General features: G+C 38.3%; 1 protein-coding gene across 1 annotated transcript in view; it reads left to right on the forward strand.

Annotated features, from left to right (window-relative positions):
- Positions 1-22,611, forward strand: part of arl15a (ADP-ribosylation factor-like 15a) — a 178,719-nt gene that overhangs the window by 69,472 nt on the left and 86,636 nt on the right. The window contains exon 3 of the mRNA XM_067406637.1: positions 7,813-7,872. Coding sequence (XP_067262738.1) covers positions 7,813-7,872 — 60 coding nt within the window. The remainder of the gene's footprint in view (positions 1-7,812; positions 7,873-22,611) is intronic.

The raw sequence follows: 22,611 nt of genomic DNA on the forward strand, positions 1-22,611 counted from the left end.
ATATTGGATTAGGTTTATATGAATGTATCTCTGAGGGGAACTGATTGTCTTCAGAAAAGTTTAGATGGCATTTTCTCCATATAAAACAGTTTGTGTACATAAGTACCCATAGAAATGCTATAACGCTGCTGTTCCATAAGTGCCACCCACACACCTGTTGGAGAGTAAATTTGTATTTCATTCAGTCCGTCTGCTGTTTTTGTGCAGGTGTGTCTTATATAGCATAATTTCACAAATCTAAAGTCAGACCATTCTGTTTTTACTTTAAATCCTATAAGTAAATCTAATTTAAATAAAATCAAATGATTATGCTACATGTGTGTAGCATCTTTGTTGGGATCATAATTAAACAGCAGTGGTGCCTCCAATTTCAAATGCCTACAGATATTTTTGTTTAAGACCAGTTTGGCCTGTTATAGAGCAAATAAACAACAAATAAGTTTGCTTTAAAAAAAAACAGCAACTGGTATTGGAATTTGACCATTTGGCTGTAAAACATAACAAAACAAACAAATCTGAATCGGCCATGAAAAAACATGATCGGTGCATCACTACGGTTTTCATTTCTGTAAAAAAAAATGCAGTGTTGATTTTAAATAAAAGAAATCTGTTTATAATATATACATATGAAGAGTTTGGTTCCAAAACGCGATAAACGGCATTTTCAAAAAAATTGAGTTTCCGCCAAAATCAGTATAGTATCTGGTCTGTATTGAAAAGTCATTTATCAATTTTGCGCAAAATGTGATATCCGTCATGTTATTCTGTCATGTTTTCTCCCTTTCTTTCCAAAACGCGACAAACGCCAGTCTCCTTTTTCTGCAGAACGTGATATATCCGCTCAACCAATCACAGCGCACCATTCCACCCACTGTAAACATTGAAGGCTTTTTTAAAAAGCCGTTTTAATACCAATGTACTCTGCAAATGTGTTTATTTAACTGTGCGGTGGCGCCAGATACTCGTTAATCGGTGATGACAAATAATTTATAACATTAACAAGACGATCCGTTGAATTCATTTTGGGAGCAACGGCTGAATGTATTTTTAGTAAAATGCCTGTATATAAAATAAATATTGGCAAAGTTTAGACTTTGTCATATATGTGAATTAACTTGCTTTGTTGTGTATTTTCAATTTGAAAAATAACTTTTATATTGATGGATTAATTGCATTTTGGAAAAAAAAATGTCATGGATTTATTGCATTTTGGGAAAAAAATAATAAGTTTTTATAATAAACTTTTTAAAATAAAAATGTAGATTTGAATTTTTAATGTTTTTATAACCAAAAGATGCTATGTGAAAGTTTGAAACAGAAAATAGTGGTTTTCATCTTGCCACTTTCTTGGTAAAGAAAACACCTTTTTACTCAAATTAATCAAAATGGACTTATTGCGTTTTGGAACCAAACTCTTCATATAATTGTACTGTAGTTGTGGTGCATGCTCCTTAATTTTCGATGGGTGCTCCTAATTTTTTTAAATTAGGAGAACCAGTGCTATCAAGTAAAAAACTTAATTTCGAGCCCTAGAATATGTGTGGAAACAACAGAAAAGTGTCTGTGTATAAATACAGTGTGCGATCAGTGCATCAAGATGCAAGTACATGGTTTGTTTGCTCAACAATATTAACGGACTCGTGCATGCTTACTGCATGACTCCTGGATGTCCCTGCAATCGTCTTTACCCTGTTTGCAATTCTCAACCATCAAAACTTTAATTGCAAGAAGCTAGTTTGCTTTATTCAGCTGAGAAACATAGTTTGCATATCATCTGTCCATACAGCAGTGTTCCGTTCAGTCCATATTTCACACAGCACAATGTGTGAAGGCTTGTGCTCTTCAGAAACAATCACAGAATATGACAGAGAGCTTGTATTAAAGTGGCCCTATTAAGCTATTTTCAAGGTTCCTAATTTTGTTTTGGAGGTCTCCTACAAAAGGTTTGCATGCACCGAAGGTCAAGAAACACATTCATTTTCTCATAATATACATTGCACATCACATTTTTTCAAAGATTCTCAAACGACTTTTCTGAAGATTCAGTCTCCAAATCCCTCCTTTCCAAGAGCCTACTCTGCTCTAATTGGCCAGATAATCCAGTCTGAATGGTTGACCGCTTACAGTGCGTGTCTAAAATGAAACGCTCATTACCATAACTTACATTCAGCTGCAAAGGCCTCCCTATTCCTCAGCGATTGTACACACTGTCAAGACAGTAACGATGGACCAATGAAACATTGGAAGAACTAGTTATTCATCCCGAACCTCCTATGTAACATTAAAGTTTGTAAAAAAAAAAAATCTTGCTCCATCCTTTACCATTACTCAAAGTGGTGTGAAAGACAGACAATCTTCATTAATTAACACAATGTTAGTTAGTAGTGGGTCCACAGCTGATTAGCATAAGTATTTCACAGTAATAAGGTGAGTTAGCCAGATAACTACACAGTTTAAAACACACAAAAAAAAGTATTTTGAACAACCGGTAGAAAATATGATTATATATATCAGGGATGTGCAACTGTATACGGCCCGCCATGTCTTTAACACTCTGGAGTCTGAGGTATCGCTCATTTTTGTGAAAGAGAATCAAAATACTCTGTCAATGTTGCACATATTAAGAGTTATACACTATTTTAATCTGTGGAATATATTTTTATTTGTGTACACTCAGAGTAAAAACAAAATGTTGTGCTTTTTGTAAAATAAAGAAAACAAACATGATGCGTGATCTCTTGTCTCCCTCTGAACGAACTCCAATCTGATAGTTCTCAGAAAATGAACTGTGACTTAGTGAATTCTAATCACAAAAAAAAATACTTATGTCTAAAGAAACGTTGAAATGTCAGGTTTTAAGTCAAATCGAAAACAAAAATTCTCTGTTTATGTAATCTGTATGAAAAGAGACACATGTCAGACGCCCGTGATACAGCTCATTATCCGCTAATGCGGCCACACCCACGGAGCGAGCGCTATTCAGATGCAAATTCTGAGGCAATACATGTATACATAGTCTCAATCGTGTATTTATTGTCTTCAAAAGTGTTTATCTGTATGTTAAAGTGATCTCTGGAAACCTGTTAGTTCCTGGAATGTCACATGATATGCCTCTTCTTTTACTAAGATACTTGTGGACTAAAGGTGCACAGAGCGCCCTCCGGCTGCAAGTATGAATTGAAAACACAGTATCCAGCGTTCATAGTGATGACAATAAATATTGAATAAATATTACTCCTTTCTATAGAAAATTGATATAAACCATATGAGAATCCATCAATATTTCTCCAAATGTGCATGCTTTTAAGCATATTAAGAAATTACAGTCAATATAAGATTTTAAGAGTCAAAATGTGAAGCTTGAGTCTTAGATCTTTTAATGATGTACAGTAATTTAACATAGGCCTATACAAAATTTTCTTCACATCATGTGCAATAATACATGCATGCATGAGATCACAAAAATCATGTTTTTTTTTTTGTCCAGAGTGGACATTAATCCTGTTATCAGCATGATCACAGAGGGTTTTTTCACAGCCTCCCTGACTGAAAGGCCTCATTAATATCAGGTCATTACAGTTCCTTATGCTGATCTTTTGTCTTCTCGGGTGTGAATTACAACATTATTCATGATGATTCACGCCTTCACGCATACTCTGTTTCTTGACAAAAAGTGTATTAGAAAATTTAAATCTCTCTATTGTTTTATATGTACGAGTAGGCAGGATAAGTTTTACATCATTTTGAAGCAAAAACTCTAGTCTACAACCTCCAATACCCAGAAGTCTTGTGAACACAGATTTAATATAATTTTTTTGGCCTTATTTCAGTGACGTAATTTTTTTGTTTTTTCAATAACCACGTTATAAAAACTTGAAACATACATATAACAAACTTGTACATACATGTTCCTCACATATTATTGTAGCCTAGTTTGTGCTGAATACAGTGTAATGACACTTTTGTTATTAATATATTTATGAACAACTGAAAAAAGCACAAATGTCAGGGCATGTCAAAACTTCTCCAGGCCCCAAAAATCCTCAGACCCCAGAGGGTTAAATATGGCCCACTGGACATTTGAAAAGCAAGTAAAGATTGTGTTCAGATTATAATGTTAATACTAAATCAATCCAGGAGATGTCACTATTTCAAGCCAATCCCCGTATTAATAACAACGTAGGATGTGCACGCTAATGTGAAAATTTACTAAAATAAGCAAAAAAATAAAAATAAATAAATAAATCGTATTTTCACCATCCAATCAGGATGGTTAACGGATTATATTTTTATCAAGTTCAATGGTCACCCATATGTTTGATTTATTTGGAAGCGAAATCTGTAATGAAAGATTTTATTGTAAATTGCCATTACACCACTACACTGCTCACAAAATCCGCTTTCCACCGTCGGGCTGAACGGAATGGTAAGGAACGGTTCCAGTTGTATTTCCACTTCAGCCTGGTATGACACGTTTCCACTGAGCGGTTCAGTTCAGTTCAGTACAGCACGGTACACAATTTTTGACATTTTCATTGTCAAAAATTGTGAATGGTACCCTAATTCCGAACTGTCCCGTACCACTTTTTTGGGACCCTTTCGTTGGAGTACCAAGCACAATAGTACCATACCAAAAGAGTGGAGCTACACTCTGCAGAACATTGATTGGCTGACAGAGAATCATCGCTTGTGTGTGCTACAAGGGGAACGACAAGAGGCGCCACACAAATGTGATCCAGGCAACGCGTGCATTGATTATCTTCACTTCATGTAGGCCAGGGGTGCCCACACTTTTTTGCTTGATGATCTACTTTTAAAATGATCAACTAAATGAGATCTACCAACCAACCAACCAACCAACCAAAAAAAAAAAAAAAAAAAAACCCACACAAAAAAAACAGCTTAATTTCAAATGCTTGTTGCTACTGCTGCATGAATCTCTATGTGGAATTAAGGAAAATAAAAATAATTGTTCATTGTTGATATTCAATTTTAACAATTTTCAATTTTAACACTAAACTCAAAATACTTACAGCACAACAGATTACATTTGCCAGGGCATTTACCTTATTCTGATGACCTGCACTGAATACAATCAGAAAGTTTTACAAAATCTTTGTTGACAAAACACAGCTGCCAATGTCTAAACTGGTGTCAATCAACACGATGGTTGGCCGTTCAAACGGATTCATTAAGTAGCTATATGGAGGAGGATGCTTTTCCCGACTTCCTTAATTATTACTGTGTTATACACTAACAAGCTCTATGTGCGAAAATGCAGAACATGAAAGAGATCATGGATGTGTTCATGAAAATCATTTGCTTAATATGTGCACGATCACTTCAGAGACTGCTGTTTGTTTTGTGCATATTTGGAGGAAGCCGACTTCGTGCTCTGTTCTCCGGCTAGTTGTCATGGCAACTTAATAAACAGAAATCTTGCCTGGTAAAAATGTATTAGTCAAATGCAAGTCAGACAGAAACTAAAAGGATAAGAAAGGGCATTGTTATATTTATTTTTATTAAAATTTAACAATAGCATTTATTATAATTGTGTGCGATCTACCAGCATTGTCTCTGCGATCGACTGGTAGATCGCGATTGACCTATTGGGCACCCCTGATGTAGGCTATATAACAAAACAAAATATAAAACACAACCCTGCCTCTTTTTGTTTTCATTTAAAAAATATGAAACCTATTAATGTGTGGTTCAGGCAATATGTATAAAGTATAAAGTATGAGAAGCTATACAATAATTAAGACAAGTAAACAATTCAGTCAAATGTACAGCACACCAAGTACAACGGTGAAGTTAAATAAATATATAAAGTTATGAAACTTCACTTTGCCCTCAGCCAAAACCATTTGCCCAGGAACAAATTAGAAATTCATGGGACCAAAGATTGCCCGCTATACACAAGATGAATGATATCTCGTTTTTTAACCACTACAGAGACATCAGAGCCAGCGGCAAATGTCAGAAAGACTATCCAAGGTACAGCTGCTCTCGGCTGGGTACATTAGCACTGAGCGCCCGGTGATCGCCTGGATCTCACAACTCTGACAACGTCAGATCAATTTTTCAAATAGGTGCTATCTTTATAAATAAACCACAGATTTGAGCTTTAAACAACTACATTCTCGCCTGAAAAACTTTTAAAACTACATTTCATGACACAATAAAGTAGTTTTTAAATTACGTGAGTTTTCTCCTCCCCTTCTCCCCTTCTCCACTATTGATGCTTGCTGGTAGGTGCTGCTGCATGGACGTCTGAACTTTGCATACTTGGTATTCTGAAACGGCGAATGTTGGTGTGCAGCAAGCAAAGCTTGTCTTCTTCTTGTGACAAACAGCCTCAAGCCAAGAAGCAAGAACAAGATCTGCTGTTTGTCCTTTTCTTCTTCGCGCTTCTTTCTGGCTACACCACGCCTATCAAGTAAAGGGTACTGTTGGTGGTGGACACACAAGCCTGATCAGGGTGTACCATTCTGAATCTTACCGAACTGTACTGAACCAAACCGAACGAACCGTACCTCTCAGTGTAAACGAGGCATAAGGCAACAACTGAAGAGCTCCGTTGTCAGCCCCACAGTGGAAAATGAAACCATATCCGTGCCGGCCGGATTGTCACGGAATGGAACAGTAATGCAAAGAGAACGGTTCGACCTGACAGTGGAAAAGCAGCTAATGAGAAGTATGAAAGATACACGTGACACAGAGTTGCACTTGTCTTAGATTTCAAAGGTAAAATATAGTCAACAAAACCACTTTTGCCAAATGAATGACAGAAATGTATGCACTTAATTATGTTCTTATACATTTTTTTAAAAATAGCATTTTTCATGGTAATATGTGGATGTGTGGATTATGGTAATGCCATATGGAACAACTATTTTTTTAAATAAGCACTTTTTAACGAGGCTGAGTTGGAATGTTCTCTAGGCTTGTATCAAAAATAGGACATCTGTACATTTGTTTGTTGCAAATATACAGGTAATGCAGTTGAGATGTTTACATTTGCTTGTTGGGGTAATATCAACTGAAAACAAAGTTTCCCATTTATATTAGCAAAATTGCACAAGTTTAACAGTTAATAAAATCTTTAAAAAAAACAAACAAACAAAAAAAAACATTAATTGTACATCGATTTCCCTTATTAAAAAGTAAATTGAGTGTAAGAGGTGCGTGTGTGGATTAGTAATCTGGCCCCCTGGTATTAAGCAGAAAAAAATGTTGGCCCTCGTCACTATTGAAGTTGCCCATCCGTGATATATATGATTCAGAGGAAGCAAGTTGGTCCAAATGAAGTGGGTACTGTCCCATCTTTAATAGATAAATGTTTTGTAAATCCCATTTAGACCTCACAGAAATTTGAGAAGTTGTCGTCAAAAGGTTATACAAAACAAAATTGGTTGACAAGTGAATGTAAACAGTTGAGAAATATGCATGTGTAACACTATATTCAGTTTGGGTATTAAAGTGACAGCAGCCTTAAATACCTTCTGCTGTCTGTGGCATTAATATTACTTAAACAACAAAAGTCAAAAAGAAAATCACTCACTGTAAGAACTTCCTGAAAAACTTATAGCACTTTTTATTTCATGTGTCTTTGTTCTATTGTGTTTGTGCTATTGCTTGCAATTAATTTATTTGTTATTGTTGTAGTGCTGACTGTTCACTTGTCTTTAATAATTTTTGAACTTTATATTAGTTAAGCTAATAGTTTTTGCTGTGGTAATGAAACTGGAAATGAGAATTGTGAAATTTAGTTTTGTGCAAATTTTAATATCAACATGTTTTCTTCCACAGGTTTCAGCATCAAGGCAGTGCCATTTGAAAATGCGATACTGAATGTGAAGGAACTAGGAGGTAATAAGAACAAATAGACTCATCTCCTCTCCAAGTACTGGAGAGTAGACTGTTGCCAATCCAGTGATCTCTGGGACAGAGTTTAGCCACCTGTACTCTAAGAAGGGGTGCTTACCTCAGTGTCTCCTACTTCCCAGTAAAAGCACAGTTGCACAGAAGGTTTAAAAAGTAAGACATTATAGGTCAGTCAAGTTTAGTAGGCATTTGCTAAGCAAATAAATATTATCTCTTTTGGCAGATGGCCTTGCAAACAGGGAAAGCAAGTTAATGCCTGTGATAGCCACACACGCACCTGCAATTTTCTGTTTGTGGCATTCATAGAATAAACAAATATGGGTTATCCAGCTAGCACATTTTGTGTTGTCACACAACAAAATAATTTTCTTGATCAGTGAAGGAATTTCTCCCCTTGGTTTTTAAGCATAAACAATTTTTAAATTGTTTAAAAAAAAGAAAAAGAAAAGTAATTTAAAAACTGTAAATATATATTCTCTACATCTATTTTTAAAATGCATCTTATTAAATTTTGTTTTTTAATCAAAATGTCATAGCTTGATCTAGCGAAATGACACACTTCTTTCTGATGATATATCCAGACTTTCTTCAGTCATAGGCCACTTAAAACCAAGGTTGCATTCATCTGCCTCAATTTTTTGCCTGCAGCCTTTACATCTAAAAATCCAGTCAACAACTGATAGGCAGTCAATAAGCGATAAGCCCTGCCCTACATTTACACTCAAATGTACATCTTTCACTACACAAGATCTTTACTTCCATTTCCATTTCACTTTAATATTTAATGCAGTTTTGCTTAAAGGGTTGGTCCATTGCGATTTCACTTTTTTAACTAGCCAATTAGCTACATTCTATTTTATACTTCAACAGATGCCTACAAACACCAACAAACTTCTATGTAATCACATCAGCAAACTTCTGTTGGTGTTTGTTGGAGTTTCTGTTATCAGTGTAAAGCATTGTTTCATTACAGTTTTTATCTTTTATGTGTTTACCCACATGCTCGTTCATGCTATAAATGAAACAATACCTTTACAAAAATGCTACTACTCAGTCATGTATTCAGCTATGGTAAAGCTTTAATCAGAACACTATGGGACAGCAGTAACATTTACACGTAACAGCATTTTTAGGAGAAGGGAAACAGCAGTGAAGAATAAAGGTAAAATATATGAAAAATATGGTGTTTTTTAAAAAAACAAAGCATCTGTAATTATCTGTCGTAATTACATAGTTGTCTCATCTTAATCATTTACAGAGTCAGTTTTAAAAAAATACTGAATTCGAAAATTCTGTACAGTAAAATTATAGAAGTTGGTTTAGCTTAGGTTATTTCATGCTTGTGAAGAAGAGTTTGACACATTATTTTTCATGTCAGACATTCATGTCAGAGTTGATTTTTACGTAATATAAATTTAATATTTAAATTGTCAATCAAAATCAGAGCCTCCTTTATCCTCTCCATTTTACACATATAACTTATCTGACAGGATGGTTCATTTGGACCAGATACAAGGCCACAGATACAATGTTGGAAGATGCTTGTTGTTGTAGGATTGCTGAACAGAAAGAAGTCTGTGGAGAGAGAAATAAATCAGAGCCCGACTCTGTTTATGAGAATGTTAGGGGAGCTTCTCTTTGAAGTGATTTATGTGTTTTGTGGGACGCGGGGGGACATTACAGGTGCACTCTGTATCATGACAAGTGGCCATACCGACGCAACAGAATCAAGAGCCCACTTTAAGAAAAACAACAGGGATAGAGAACACAGTAATCCATGGGGAGGCCTGACTAAATCTGAAATGCATATGGAGGGCCGTGAAATGAAGCTTCTCCACTAGGTGAGGTCAGAGCCCCCGGGGATGTTTTTAATGGATTGCGGCCTCCAGTGTTCTTTAAGATGAGGCTGATGTATCACCTGGAGCAGGACACATCTGCTCTGACTGAAAGTTTGCAGAGTACCTGAAAGGGAATACAGCTGTAAAAGATGTGTTGTGCATGTGTTTTTATGCTGCCCCATGAACTGCCTTCCTTTGGTCAGTGATGCATATAACCTACTGAAATGTCTCTATTGTTGGTGAAACTTTATTATTCTTAGGCTGTGCATCTAGATCAGTGGTTCTTAACCTTTTTGTCTCTAAGGCCCAAAATATTTCTTCATTTATTCTTCAAATATTTCTTGAGCATTTCCGAGAGACTTTGAACCAGCCTGAGCCAAAGAGCACTTTTGTTTTTGACCCCAGGGATTTCTCCCCAGAACTGCAAGTGAAAACACACACTTGATGAGATGGAGCAAGCACTGAAAAAATTGAAGAGCAGCAAGCCAACAGGTCAAGACTAGATTCCCTTAATACTTCTGAAATATGGCAGAGTTAGTGTTGTACAAGCAATGACACAGCTGATGAATAAATGTTGGGAAGAAGAACAAATACCAGATAAGTGGTGCCAAGGCATGATTGTGAAGTTGCTGGAGAATGGAAACATAACTTACTGTAGTAACTGCTGTGGTATCATGCTACTGTCAGTGCCAGGAAAAGCTTTTTGCACTGTCCTGCTAGTAAAGCTTTGAGATGCAGTTGATGCAAAATTGCTAGAACAGCAAGCAGGATTCCGGCATGGCCGGTCTTGCACAGAACAAATCTTCATTCTGTGCAACACCATTAAATGGTGTGTTCAATTTCAACATCCTCTCTCAGTCAATTTTATTGACTTTGAGAAAGCATTCAACAGCATTCACCTCGATTCACTCTGGCAAATCTATCATAACTCAAAGTGTTGCTTCCAAACTGACATGGGAACATCTGAGATCTTTGACGTTGTGACAGGTGTCAGGCAAGCATGCATTTTGTCACCCCTGCTGTTCCTGCTCACCATAGACTGTCATGCAGAACACAGCAAGTGGAAATGCATCATTTCATGGACAGACCAGACAAGTTTGTCTGATCTGGACTTCACAGATGATATTGCATTACTAGCAGTGTCACGGGAGAAGCTACAGCAACTTAATACCAGGCCAGAAGGGTTTGTGCTTAAGATCGGTTTGTGGATCAACATCAAAAACATCCAAGTGATGCAATTGAGCAGGAAAGACACAAATCTACTGATGCTAGTCACCATTGGCAATCCGCCGCTTGCTGATATAGACCGGTTTACATACTTGGGCAGTGTGATCACACAGGATGGTGACGCAGAGCCAGACGTAAACCAACGGATGCGCAACATCTGGATATTACCCAGCATTAGCATGCCACTCAGAATCCGCCTCCATCCACCTTTTTCCTGATGAGCCTACTACATTTTAGATTATGAGAGGCACTTCCGGTTTGGGGGAGTTCCACTCAAAAAGACTGAAACAAATCATGTCTAATTATAAGGTTGCAAATAATCCTTATGTCAGTTTGACTGAACAAGCTGTAAAATTTCCTTCACATTTGTTTTTCAGATGTCAGGAGAATAATGTAACACTTGGGGCCAGATTTACTAACAGCTTGCTCCAGCGCAAACCCTCTTTTGTTGTTAAAAACTACTGTTGGGATTTTACTAAAAACACGCAGTACAAAATTAGCGCTGAAAATGTGTGGACTGAGTTGTTTTTGCGGCTGATCTTATTGCACATGCATTTATAGGAGTTTCCCTTTCAGACTCGGAGGAGAGTATTTACATGAATCACGCAACGCGTTACTAATTGTAACAGAGTTCAGATATAAGGAGGAAAGAGGACAGGGTCGGCTTTTGACTACTGGCTGTTTATTCACAAAATAATAACAACAGAACGGTGTGCAAAACAATCAAAACAATAATAGTTCACTCCAGCACGAACAGGCAGGCATCCAGGAGTGTTGAACAGCCAGTAGTCGTCCTCTCTCTCGCTGGCTCCTGCTTCTCCTGGCATTAAATACTCTCTCCACGGCAATTACTGAAACAAGAGACAGGTGTTTTGTTATTTGCGTCTAATCCACTCAGTCACCGCGCGTCTCCTCCCTCTCTCTCCCACTGTAGACTTCGCTGAACCACGCCCCCCTTGCCACACTAATGTTTGTACTAGTATTTATTGCTATTTGCGCCATTATCTAATGTCAAAAAAAAGCATGTCTTAACCCATTTTGCGACATGACTGCAATAGTTGCGGCTAGGTGGAGACACCGCAGAGAACAGAGAGCGCATGGTAGAAGGGAGAAAATATTTTCCACTCATATTAATTTTTTTGGAATGCCAGAGGAAGACGTTATCCGAACATATAATTTGCGACCCAACGCTAATTTGCACTACTCTTGGTAGATTGCGTTGGTCATTATGTAAATGATTCGACCGCATCTGTGTTCTTTAATTTGCGCGTCAGCAGTAGATCATGCGCAAAACTTGCCACTCCCATCTGCGCATTTGTGGAATTGCGCTCATGCTAATTTGCCCGTTTAGCAAATCTGGCCCTTGGTATTTTAATTTGACATGGTATAACAAAAATATATATTCCAAGAGCTATTTTCAGTCGCTGAATTCTTTTATTCCTGATTATTTTCTCTTTTTTCCTTTGTATTCTGCTGCAACAGCATGAAAAAGGATAACATATACTGAGAATTTATGGACTTCTTATTTTTAGTTTACAATATATCCCATGAATAATTCACTGGAATGCACTAAGGGTACGTTTACATGACGACGATATGGAAGTTTTTTTCTTTAGCGTTTTTTGCGTACAGATGACAATGTTGTCAAAATGATCCCCGTTCTACAGAGCCCTGCACATGACATGAAAGAAAAAAAATTAAAATTGTGTGCACAATTTACTAATTTGTTCCCTTGATTTACTAAACCGTGCGCATGATTTACTAATTCGTTCCCTCGATTTATAAATCGTGCGCACGATTTACTAATTTGTTCCCTTGATTTATAAATCGTGCACATGATTTATAAATCGAGAAAATGAAATGGTACGTCGTGAATGTGATTTTAGTAAATTGAGGGAACGAATTAGTAAATCGTGTGCACGATTTAGTATATCGAGGGAACGAATTAGTAAATCGTTTGCACGATTTAGCCTACTGTTTTGTTTTTTTTTTTGTTTTTTTCCTGCATGTCATGTCCAGGGCTCCGTATCGTTCACACGGATCTGCGAAATTGAGGAAAAACGCTGCATTATGCATGCCAGGCTAGTACAAACTCTATTCCAAAAAAGTTGGGACACTGTACAAATTGTGAATAAAAAAGGAATGCAATAATTTACAAATCTCAAACTTATATTTTTGTTCACAATAGAATATAGATAACACATCAAATGTTGAAAGTGAGACATTTTGAAATGTCATGCCAAATATTGGCTCATTTTGGATTTCATGAGAGCTACACATTCCAAAAAAGTTGGGACTAAGAGCAATAAGAGGCCGGAAAAGAGGCCGGAAAAGTATATTTACATATAAAGTAAAATGTACATATAAGGAACAGCTGAAGGACCAATTTGCAACTTATTAGGTCAATTGGCAACATGATTGGGTATAAAAAGAGTCTCTCAGAGGGGCAGTGTCTCTCAGAAGTTAAGATGGGCAGAGGATCACCAATTCCCCTAATGCTGTGGCGAAAAATAGTGGAGCAATATCAGAAAGGAGTTTCTCAGAGAAAAATTGCAAAGAGTTTGAAGATATCATTATCTACAGTGTATAATATCATCCAAAGATTCAGAGAATCTGGAACAATCTCTGTGCCTAAGGGTCAAGGCCAGAAAACCATACTGGATACCCATGATCTGCACTGCATCACATACAGGAATGCTGCTGTAATGGAAATCATGGGCTCAGGAATACTTCCAGAAAACATTGTCGATGAACACAATCCACCGTGCCATTCGCCATTGCCGGCTAAAACTCTATAGGTCAAAAAAGAAGCCATATCTAAACATGATCCAGAAGCGCAGGCGTTTTCTTTGGGCCAAGGCTCATTTAAAATGGACTGTGGAAAAGTGGAAAACTGTTCTGTGGTCAGATTAATCAAAATTTGAAGTTCTTTTTGGAAAACTGGGACGCCATGCCATCCGGACTAAAGAGGACAAGGACAACCCAAGTGGTTATCAGCGCTCAGTTCAGAAGCCTGCAACTCTGATGGTATGGGGTTGCATGAGTGCGTGTGGCATGGGCAGCTTACACATCTGGAAAGGCACCATCAATGCTGAAAGGTATATCCAAGTTCTAGAACAACATATGCTCCCATCTAGATGTCGTCTCTTTCAGGGAAGACCTTGCATTTTCCAACATGACAATGCCAGACCACATACTGCATCAATTACAACATCATGGCTGTGTAGAAGAAGGATCCGGGTACTGAAATGGCCAGCCTGCAGTCCAGATCTTTCACCCCTAGAAAACATTTGGCGCATCATAAAGAGGAAGATGCAACAAAGAAGACCTAAGACAGTTGAGCAACTAGAAGCCTGTATTAGACAAGAATGGGACAACATTCCTATTCCTAAACTTGAGCAACTTGTCTCCTCAGTCCCCAGACGTTTGCAGACTGTTATAAAAAGAAGAGGGGATGCCACGCAGTGGTAAACATGGCCTTGTCCCAACTTTTTTTGAGAAAGTTAATGTTTTGCCACTTCCGTGAGCAACATAATATATAAATCTAAAGTATTACTTCATATAAATATAAAGTAATGAAATGAATAAAACGTTTAAATGTAGTGCGTTTAAACGTGACATCTATGAAATATAGTGTAGGCTATATACAAAGAGAATCGCAATGCTGACCAGGCATATTCAGTAACAACTTTTGGATTTGAAATAAAAATAAATAAATGTTGTGTTTGTGATATACAGCCATGGATCAGTTGCACACTGCAAACACGGCATATGTGAAAGCACAATAGTGCGTGCTGCATATGTACTGCAAAGGCATGACGGGGGTGCTTCTCCGTTCTCCTCCGCTGGCCTCATTGCGTTGTCTTTTTTGTTCGATATCAACCAACATTTAATTTAGACAAAAATAATATACATAGCTTAAAGCCTAAAGAATTGTGCTGTAAACTGACCTGCTGCAACTGATACTGTTGCTACTATGTCGTTAATCTGTCGTAATAACCTCGAAAATCGAAAAGTTTGATGGCTTTTTTATTTGCATGGATTTTAATTTAACCACTATTTTTAGTATTTTGTTACAATTATTGATAAAATATGCTATTTCTAATCATTTAATTTTTTTATTTTTTTTTATTTCTGGAAATCATCTTGCGACCCCCTCCCTCGCTGACTCGCGACCCCCACTTTGGGAACCACTGCTCTAAGGCAGCATTTATACTGACGGTCTTGATGCCCAATTCCAATTTGTTGTCTATATCTGTTTTTTTTTTGTTTTTTTTGACAATCAGCTTACATCTTACATCTTCTTTTAAAAGTGACTCCTATGTGATATCTGCATTTACACTATACACTTGGCGAAACAAACAAAAAATTACATTACAATGTCCAGAAATCAATTTGAATAGTACATTGAGTTTAATTTATGGGCATAGAACTCGTGTTTAATGTGATAGATTCATCCTTACATCAAAAACATATATTGTTAGTCCCGAGATTCTTCACGACACTAAGTATATAGATCCGCTATAAATGTTTGTGTGTCCTAATGGTCTGGTGGTAGAACTTTTGTTAAGGATGTCAGAGGTTTTGGGTTATAATCCACCCTTGTATAGTTCGTTTTTTCTCATTAAATCAGAGATGTTGATGTAAAACAGAAAAAGATGTTTCTAGCAATGTTCAAAGCTCAGGGAAGAATGAGGCGTGAACTGGCAAACACTCAACATAACTTTATTAAAAAAATAAACATAAATAACAAAACAAAAGTAAAGCAGCAATCCATCACAAACGACTCCCACTGGCAAATAATGCCTATGGTTGAGACTTCACCCTCTATTACGCCATAAAACAAAATTTGATCATGCTTGGTGTCCACCTGAGTTGACGTCATTCGCTGCAAGTGTCAGTCAGAACTTGTGTATGTGTATCTGTGTCACAGTCAAAGTTAATGTCAAGAGATGTTGGACTGACTTCAACTTCACTCTGAGGAAGATCTCTGCTAATGATCTCTTGAGTCTGCAACTGATCACTGTACTCTTTTCCATCTGAACTGAGATGGTCTGTTCCCAAAGCTTCCTCAACAGCAGAGTCTTGAACTGCAGGGCTTTCAGACTCTTGAGCTACCAGGCTTTCAGTGTCTTCATTCACCCACCTCATGGTTCTTTCCTCCACATCCATCGAATTGAAGTCTTCCACGCAGAACTCACTCCTGATGCTGTGTGTCTCGCACTCTGCGGATAGAATGTAGAATGCTTCCCTCATCATCAGGTGACTCAACAGGTAGGAAACTAATATCCAACAGCAGGTTCCTGTGCACTATCCTCACACTTCCTTTTTCATCTTTCAGCTTGTAAGTGTGCGTCTGCAGGTTTATGTCCACTATAGTGTACACTACAGGGTCCCACTTATCTGCTAGTTTCCTCTTTCCTCCTCTGCCCAGCTGTGAGAGCAAAAAGTGGCTTCGCCAAAGCAGAACATCCAGGAATAAAATGTTGGTAATATAAGATCATACCAAGAACTGATTTAATTCTCTGTACTGATGGAGTACATCTGTCATCTTCCATCAAATCAAACTTGGACAGCTTCGAGATAACTTAAACTTTAGCAGGATCTACAGAAACTCCATCTCTGTCTATAATGTGACCTAGAAACTTTAAAGAGGTTCTCAGTAGGTGGCATTTCTTAGGGCTCAGCTTAAGATTGTACTGCCTCAGATGACTGAACACAACCTCTAATCTTTCTAACGCTTCCTGCTCATTTGGAGCGAACACCAACAGGTCATCAAGATAACATAATAAGCTGCTGAAGTTTAAGTCTCCAAAGATGCTTACCATCATCCGAATAAAGGAGGCTGGGCTGTTGCATAGCCCTTGCGGCATCCTATTATAGTCATGCAGCCCTACAGGAGTTGTGAACGCAGTATATTTCTTGTCCTCTTCGGCCATGGGTATGTTATAGAATCCTGACGTAGGTCCATGGTGCTGAAGAGTGTATTCCCTCCCGGAGCAGCTAAGCAGTCAAACCGATGTGGAAGTGGGTGTGCATCCTTTATCTTTCTTGTATTCAATTCATCTGAAGTCTGCACATCCTCAGGCTGCCATCCTTCTTCCACACTAGGACTAACGGGGAAGCATAGTCGCTCACAGACTTCCTGATTATCCCTGATTATTATTAGTCTGAATGGACGCTCATCCATTAGCTGAATGCGGTGAACAAACCCTTTTACTTGCCACAGTCCAACGCATGCTTGGAAAACACATTATTGTATCTCTCCAGTAACTGCCCTAACTTCTCTTCTGACTCATGGCTGACAGAGCAAGACTGGATGTCAAGATCAGCAAGACCAACAGTTTCCAATCTACATTTGAAATCAGATGATGAATTAGGTGAACTCTGATTCTCCTCCGTAAACAGTTCAGCTCGACTCAGCCCTTGGAAAAGTTCGAAATCTTCCACTGCGACACACAGGAACACATCTGCTAATTTGCGTTTTTTCTTTAGAGTGACTGGCTTGTCAGAGAAGTTGGTGACTTTTACAGGAACCCAGCAATCACCCCATAATAGTGTGCCAACCCACCTGACCATAATGTCTCGTAACATAGACCTCGAAGTTGTTTGTTCCACTACAACTGTGCTCCCTGGGGACATCTTTTGGCAACTTTTCCCAGACCAGATGTTCCTGCTTTGCTAAGAGGGTAACACTCTGCTGTAGCTTGATGGTTCCCACTTTGTCTGGCAGCTCTGAACCCTTCCACCGACATGTGTTGGCCATAACATCCAGGAACTGCTTACATCCTGCCATCGGTTCTACACTGTAATTAAAAACAAGTCTCCAGTAATCACTGCTACCTTTCATGCGATGAGCAAGGAATTTGATCACATTTGTGCCTATGATCAGATCATCCAGCTGACCAGGTACAACGAGAATGGGCACTAGGCAGCTCTACCCATAAACTTTCAACTCGACCTCATACATGAAATTTTGGTCTTGTAACCTTGCCACCACATCCTACTAAGATGACTTCCTCTTGAAGTGGTGTAGGTGAAGGCACTACATTCTCACTTAACATTCTCTTTTCTGCTTTGTCACTAAAAGTGCAGGCCATGGAACCTGTATCAAGCATTCTCTTCACCGAAAACACATTATTTACACTGACTGGTGCATAGAACAAATCGTGGAATGCCTCAACTGCCTGGACATTTTGTGCTATCAATTTGGTCCCAGTGGGAGCCTGCGCATATGCGTTCTCATAAAACTAGTGAAGATCATTTTCTAGGGGTTCTTCACTTACGCTCACACATCCCCCTTCCAAACGTGAGCCATCTAGTTTAAATTTGATTCATACCCGAACCCGAAGAGACCCGTAAATGTGCTACACGGAACCGACCCGGCCCGACTATTATTCTGAAAGTTGGACCCGAACCTGTGCAGAACCGAGAAATGCCATAAATGTACTACCCGGAACCGTCTAAGCTGGACCCGAACCCGACCGGACCCATCTGGACCCGATCGGCACATAGGTCTATTCCACAGCAAATTGCTATTAATAAGTCAATAAACAAGTTGCGAAAATAAAACGTGTTGTCTTACCTAATATTAGTAGGCTATAGCTTTCTCCCTTGTACCTGACTGTGATGCACTTGCCAAGAAAGTTCATCCGTTACTCCTCTCTTGCCGATTGAAATGCTTTATCCACTTATTATTCCAGCTTTAAAAGTGACCAATGCGACTTTGCAGTTTTGCATTATTTCGTTGTATCTCGAGACTCGATTCAACTGACATAATAAAATAACTTTGACTGTTTGCCCTTTTGAACTATAATAACGATTGCTTGTTCAGTGACATTGCCGCTGACGTAAGGATTACTTATTTGTGGTCAGTTCTGTGATTTCTGTGCCGAGTCTGACCAAAACTTTAGTTATATCAAGACGGCATAATGTTATTATAAAAACAGGAGAAAGAAAGTGCGCTTGCATGAGACATGCGCGTTAGCTGGAGCAACCTGAAACATAAGCTTTAAGCGTCACAGAAAACATTCGTGTGATAGTTTATATTTTGTTAATGATTTGAAATAGGATATGTTTTTTTTTTTGCGAATGTGCAAGGCTACAAGCAGTTCTTGAGATTTGAAGTTTGTTTGCATTACTGTTGCACACGATACGAATAGTAAAACTCGATGATCACTGTTCGCTTGCATTAACCTCGCCCACTCTGCTTCTGATGGCTGGGGTCACTCATGTTTTTTCACCTTATTTCCCGACTCATACTTTGCAAGTTACAAAACACGTACAGTGCTGACTGACTCCCAACACGGCCGGGTGATCTCAGAATCAAATCGGCTCGGGTATACACACAATGTTAATCAGACCCGGGAACCAAAGTAATAGATTAGGACCCGACCGGACCCGGCTGACCATTTAAAATATAGTCCCGAACCCATACGGGTCCCGGGTCGGGTCCTCGGGTCTCAGGTCTTCTTTGTAGACCTCTAGTGTGCAGTGCTGACTTTGCTACACTCATCTGGCTCTATTGGAGAGCCAACATCCTCTTCATGATCTTCGTGGGACATCTGAACATGAGTGGTGACATTTCTTGTAGCAGTATGATGTTTTAGCTTGGTTGACATCTTTTAATCCTGTCTGGTAACAATCAAGCTGCTCTTGGATCTCCTGTGCGGTACATTTTTCTGGAGCTTTGAAGCTAAATACTGCAGCAAGAGTGGAGTTAGGGCAGTACTTCACAGACATCATGGCTGCTTCTTGACATGGATCCTCCATTTGTTGTCCAAGCCTCTTTAAAGCTTCCTCCGCAAGATCCACTGCTTTCTTCAGCTGCACACAGTATTCAATGGGATCTTCTCCTGCTAGTGGAACAGTGCCATAGAAGTCAGCCAAGGGCATACTTGAGTAATTCACATCAATAAAATGTTGTTTCAGAATGTCCATGATCACTTTTGGGTTCTCAACTGGGTTTAAAGCTGAATTACAATGGAGTGTGACTCTGACATCTTTAGCTTTACCCATCAGTCTGCTTAAGATCTCTTGATGCTGCTCTGCTAATGGTATTCCTCATTTTCTCAGATGTGTGTCCATCAGCTCCTCCCATTCATGCACACTAAGCTTGTCTGATGCATCACCACGGTACACTGGGGGCTCTTTTGCTTCACTCTGCATGACCATCCTCACTCCAGTCAAGTTATGTGAAGGTATTTCTGAGAATGTCTTGCGGGTACCTAACCTTGGTGTTTGTGCACCTCTATTCAAAGTTCATATCTTGGGCATTCCGTAATGAAACAATCCTCTCCCCAGCATAACCAATGTGAACTGATTTTGTATAACAGTTGAGAAAATAAACATGAACATTGAAACATTATAGTATTAACACAGTACAAGATTATAAAAGGACATAAAAAGACAATAAAGAGTGAAATACCTGTGGATTAACATGAATAAAGTTCATATCTCTCGTGGGCATTCCGTAACGAGACAATCCTGTATGATGTAACATTTGTTAGCTAATTGATGACTCAATACCATGCGAATAGCATATCATACGGCCCACATGATATAACTTCACATTCCTAATCCACTTACGCATAAAACATGCAGCAGAACACTGCAAATAGTCTCAGTACTGTTTACAATAAGATATTTAGTCCATTTCCAAAATGCTTACCTCTCCCCAGTATAACCAATGTGAACTGGCGAGAGGCGCGCACTCACTTGAAAATGGCGTCAGTACAGTGCCAGGAGAAAATGTCAAAATAAAAGTCTCTAAACAGTGAACAGTACAATCAACATATATTACTTAAAGAAAAACAGAAATAAATAAATACAAAATACAATAGAAGGATTTTAGTGAAAAAGCAATGTTACATTCAACTTGTATTTACTTTTAACTCGTTACACTAACAATGTGATAAACATGCTAACAACATGCTAAAACATTCTAGCACCATGTTAATTAATGTTGACAACATGTTAAAACATGCTAGCAATGTGAAATCATGTTAGCAATGTTTTATCTCATGTTAGCAATGTGTTAATTCGTGTTAACAATATGCTAATTCAGACTAGCAACATGCTAGCAATATCTTAAAACATGCTAGCATGTGCCAACCATAATGTCAACATGATAATGCCAACAATGTCTTGAAACATGCTAACAACATGCTAAAATATTTTAGCAATGTGTTAAATCATGTTAGCAATCTGTTAATTCATTTTAATGTTGTTTATGTCTATGTGATGGTTTTAATATGCTTTAAGACAAACCATTTGCAAGTTCATAAGTCAGCACCATCACTGACTATTTTCTCATTAAAACTGCCGTGAAAAAAAGACTCATCTATTGTCTTAAACACGGTTTGAAAACGCCACTGTTATTTACATCACAAACAACCATGTAATCAATCACAATCATGTCAACGCGCAGCAGTGCTTTAGCATATCATTACTATGCTGTGAAGCAGGGGTGTCTTGAGAAGCCAAGTTATCCTGTTATATTTTTCTGTAGATATGAAAAATCAGGTACATTAAGCGATATAGTGGGTGAATTATGTATATTATGATTTTATGATGAACTATATGCCTTTCTTCACTGATGTTCTAAGTTGTTCAAAGCATTTCTAAGGATGCTGATTTTTAGAAGGCAGCTGTCTGATTTAGAGTTCACGAGTTCACACTTATAAGTCAGGTAAATAAATTGGTAAACGTATTTGGCGTGCTGTCCGGGGAGAGGGCTCCGAGCTCGGTAATCGGCCCGAACACAGAGTACACCCCCCCCCCCCCCCCACACACACACACACACTTTTAGATTATATGAAGTAACCCAGAGAGTGTGAGGAGATGGGTGGTGGAGGGATTCTGGAAACTGTTGAGGATCCTTGGGTGAGTTTTGACTGTGATTATATACAGGCCTGAACTCATGCTGATTGGGTAGATACGTTGATTTCAGATTGTTGACAGCTGGTTGAGATGACGTAATCATTGAGATGATGTAATCATTAAGATGACGTAATGATTGGGTAGCTTATTTGACTTGTTCCTCCTGAACTACGTTAATGAAACATAATATGGTGAATGGGAACATGGTTTATGTAACATTAGCAACACATTATTAGCTGAAGCGACACGTTATTGTCACAGATCCCTTGTCTCCTGAACTCCAATTCCCATAATCCTCCTGTTCTCCACACCTGCACTCACTTCCTTCATCATCTCAACACCTGGGTAGGGTTGCACCAGCCGTTCGTAAGTTCTTTCTTAAATTGGAACGTAAAGTCCTCACTAGTGGCTTAGTAACTACTAGCTAGTTTGTAACTAACTCTGTACTTTATTCGGTTGCACCATTTGTTCTTAAGGCAGAACGTAGCTAGTAGCTCGTAAGGTCTCCGTAAAGTAATGCGTAGTCGCATAATATGACGTTTACCTTCAGTTATCCTTCAAATACAGGAGCAGAAGTTGTTGAAATTCCGTGAATTTCAGTTTATCCTTCATTCTGACTTATTTTGCCTCACGTAGCTAACAGTAAAAATAAGTTTCCATTAAATATAATAGCCTACTACTTAATCATAAATGTTTTTATATGTAAATAACATTCAGAAACTGTATTTGAAACGAAATTAATAAGGATCAATAAATAAATACTGAAACAACAACAAAA

The sequence above is a fragment of the Chanodichthys erythropterus genome, chromosome 13, assembly GCF_024489055.1.
Source record: "Chanodichthys erythropterus isolate Z2021 chromosome 13, ASM2448905v1, whole genome shotgun sequence".
NCBI lineage: Eukaryota > Metazoa > Chordata > Actinopteri > Cypriniformes > Xenocyprididae > Chanodichthys > Chanodichthys erythropterus.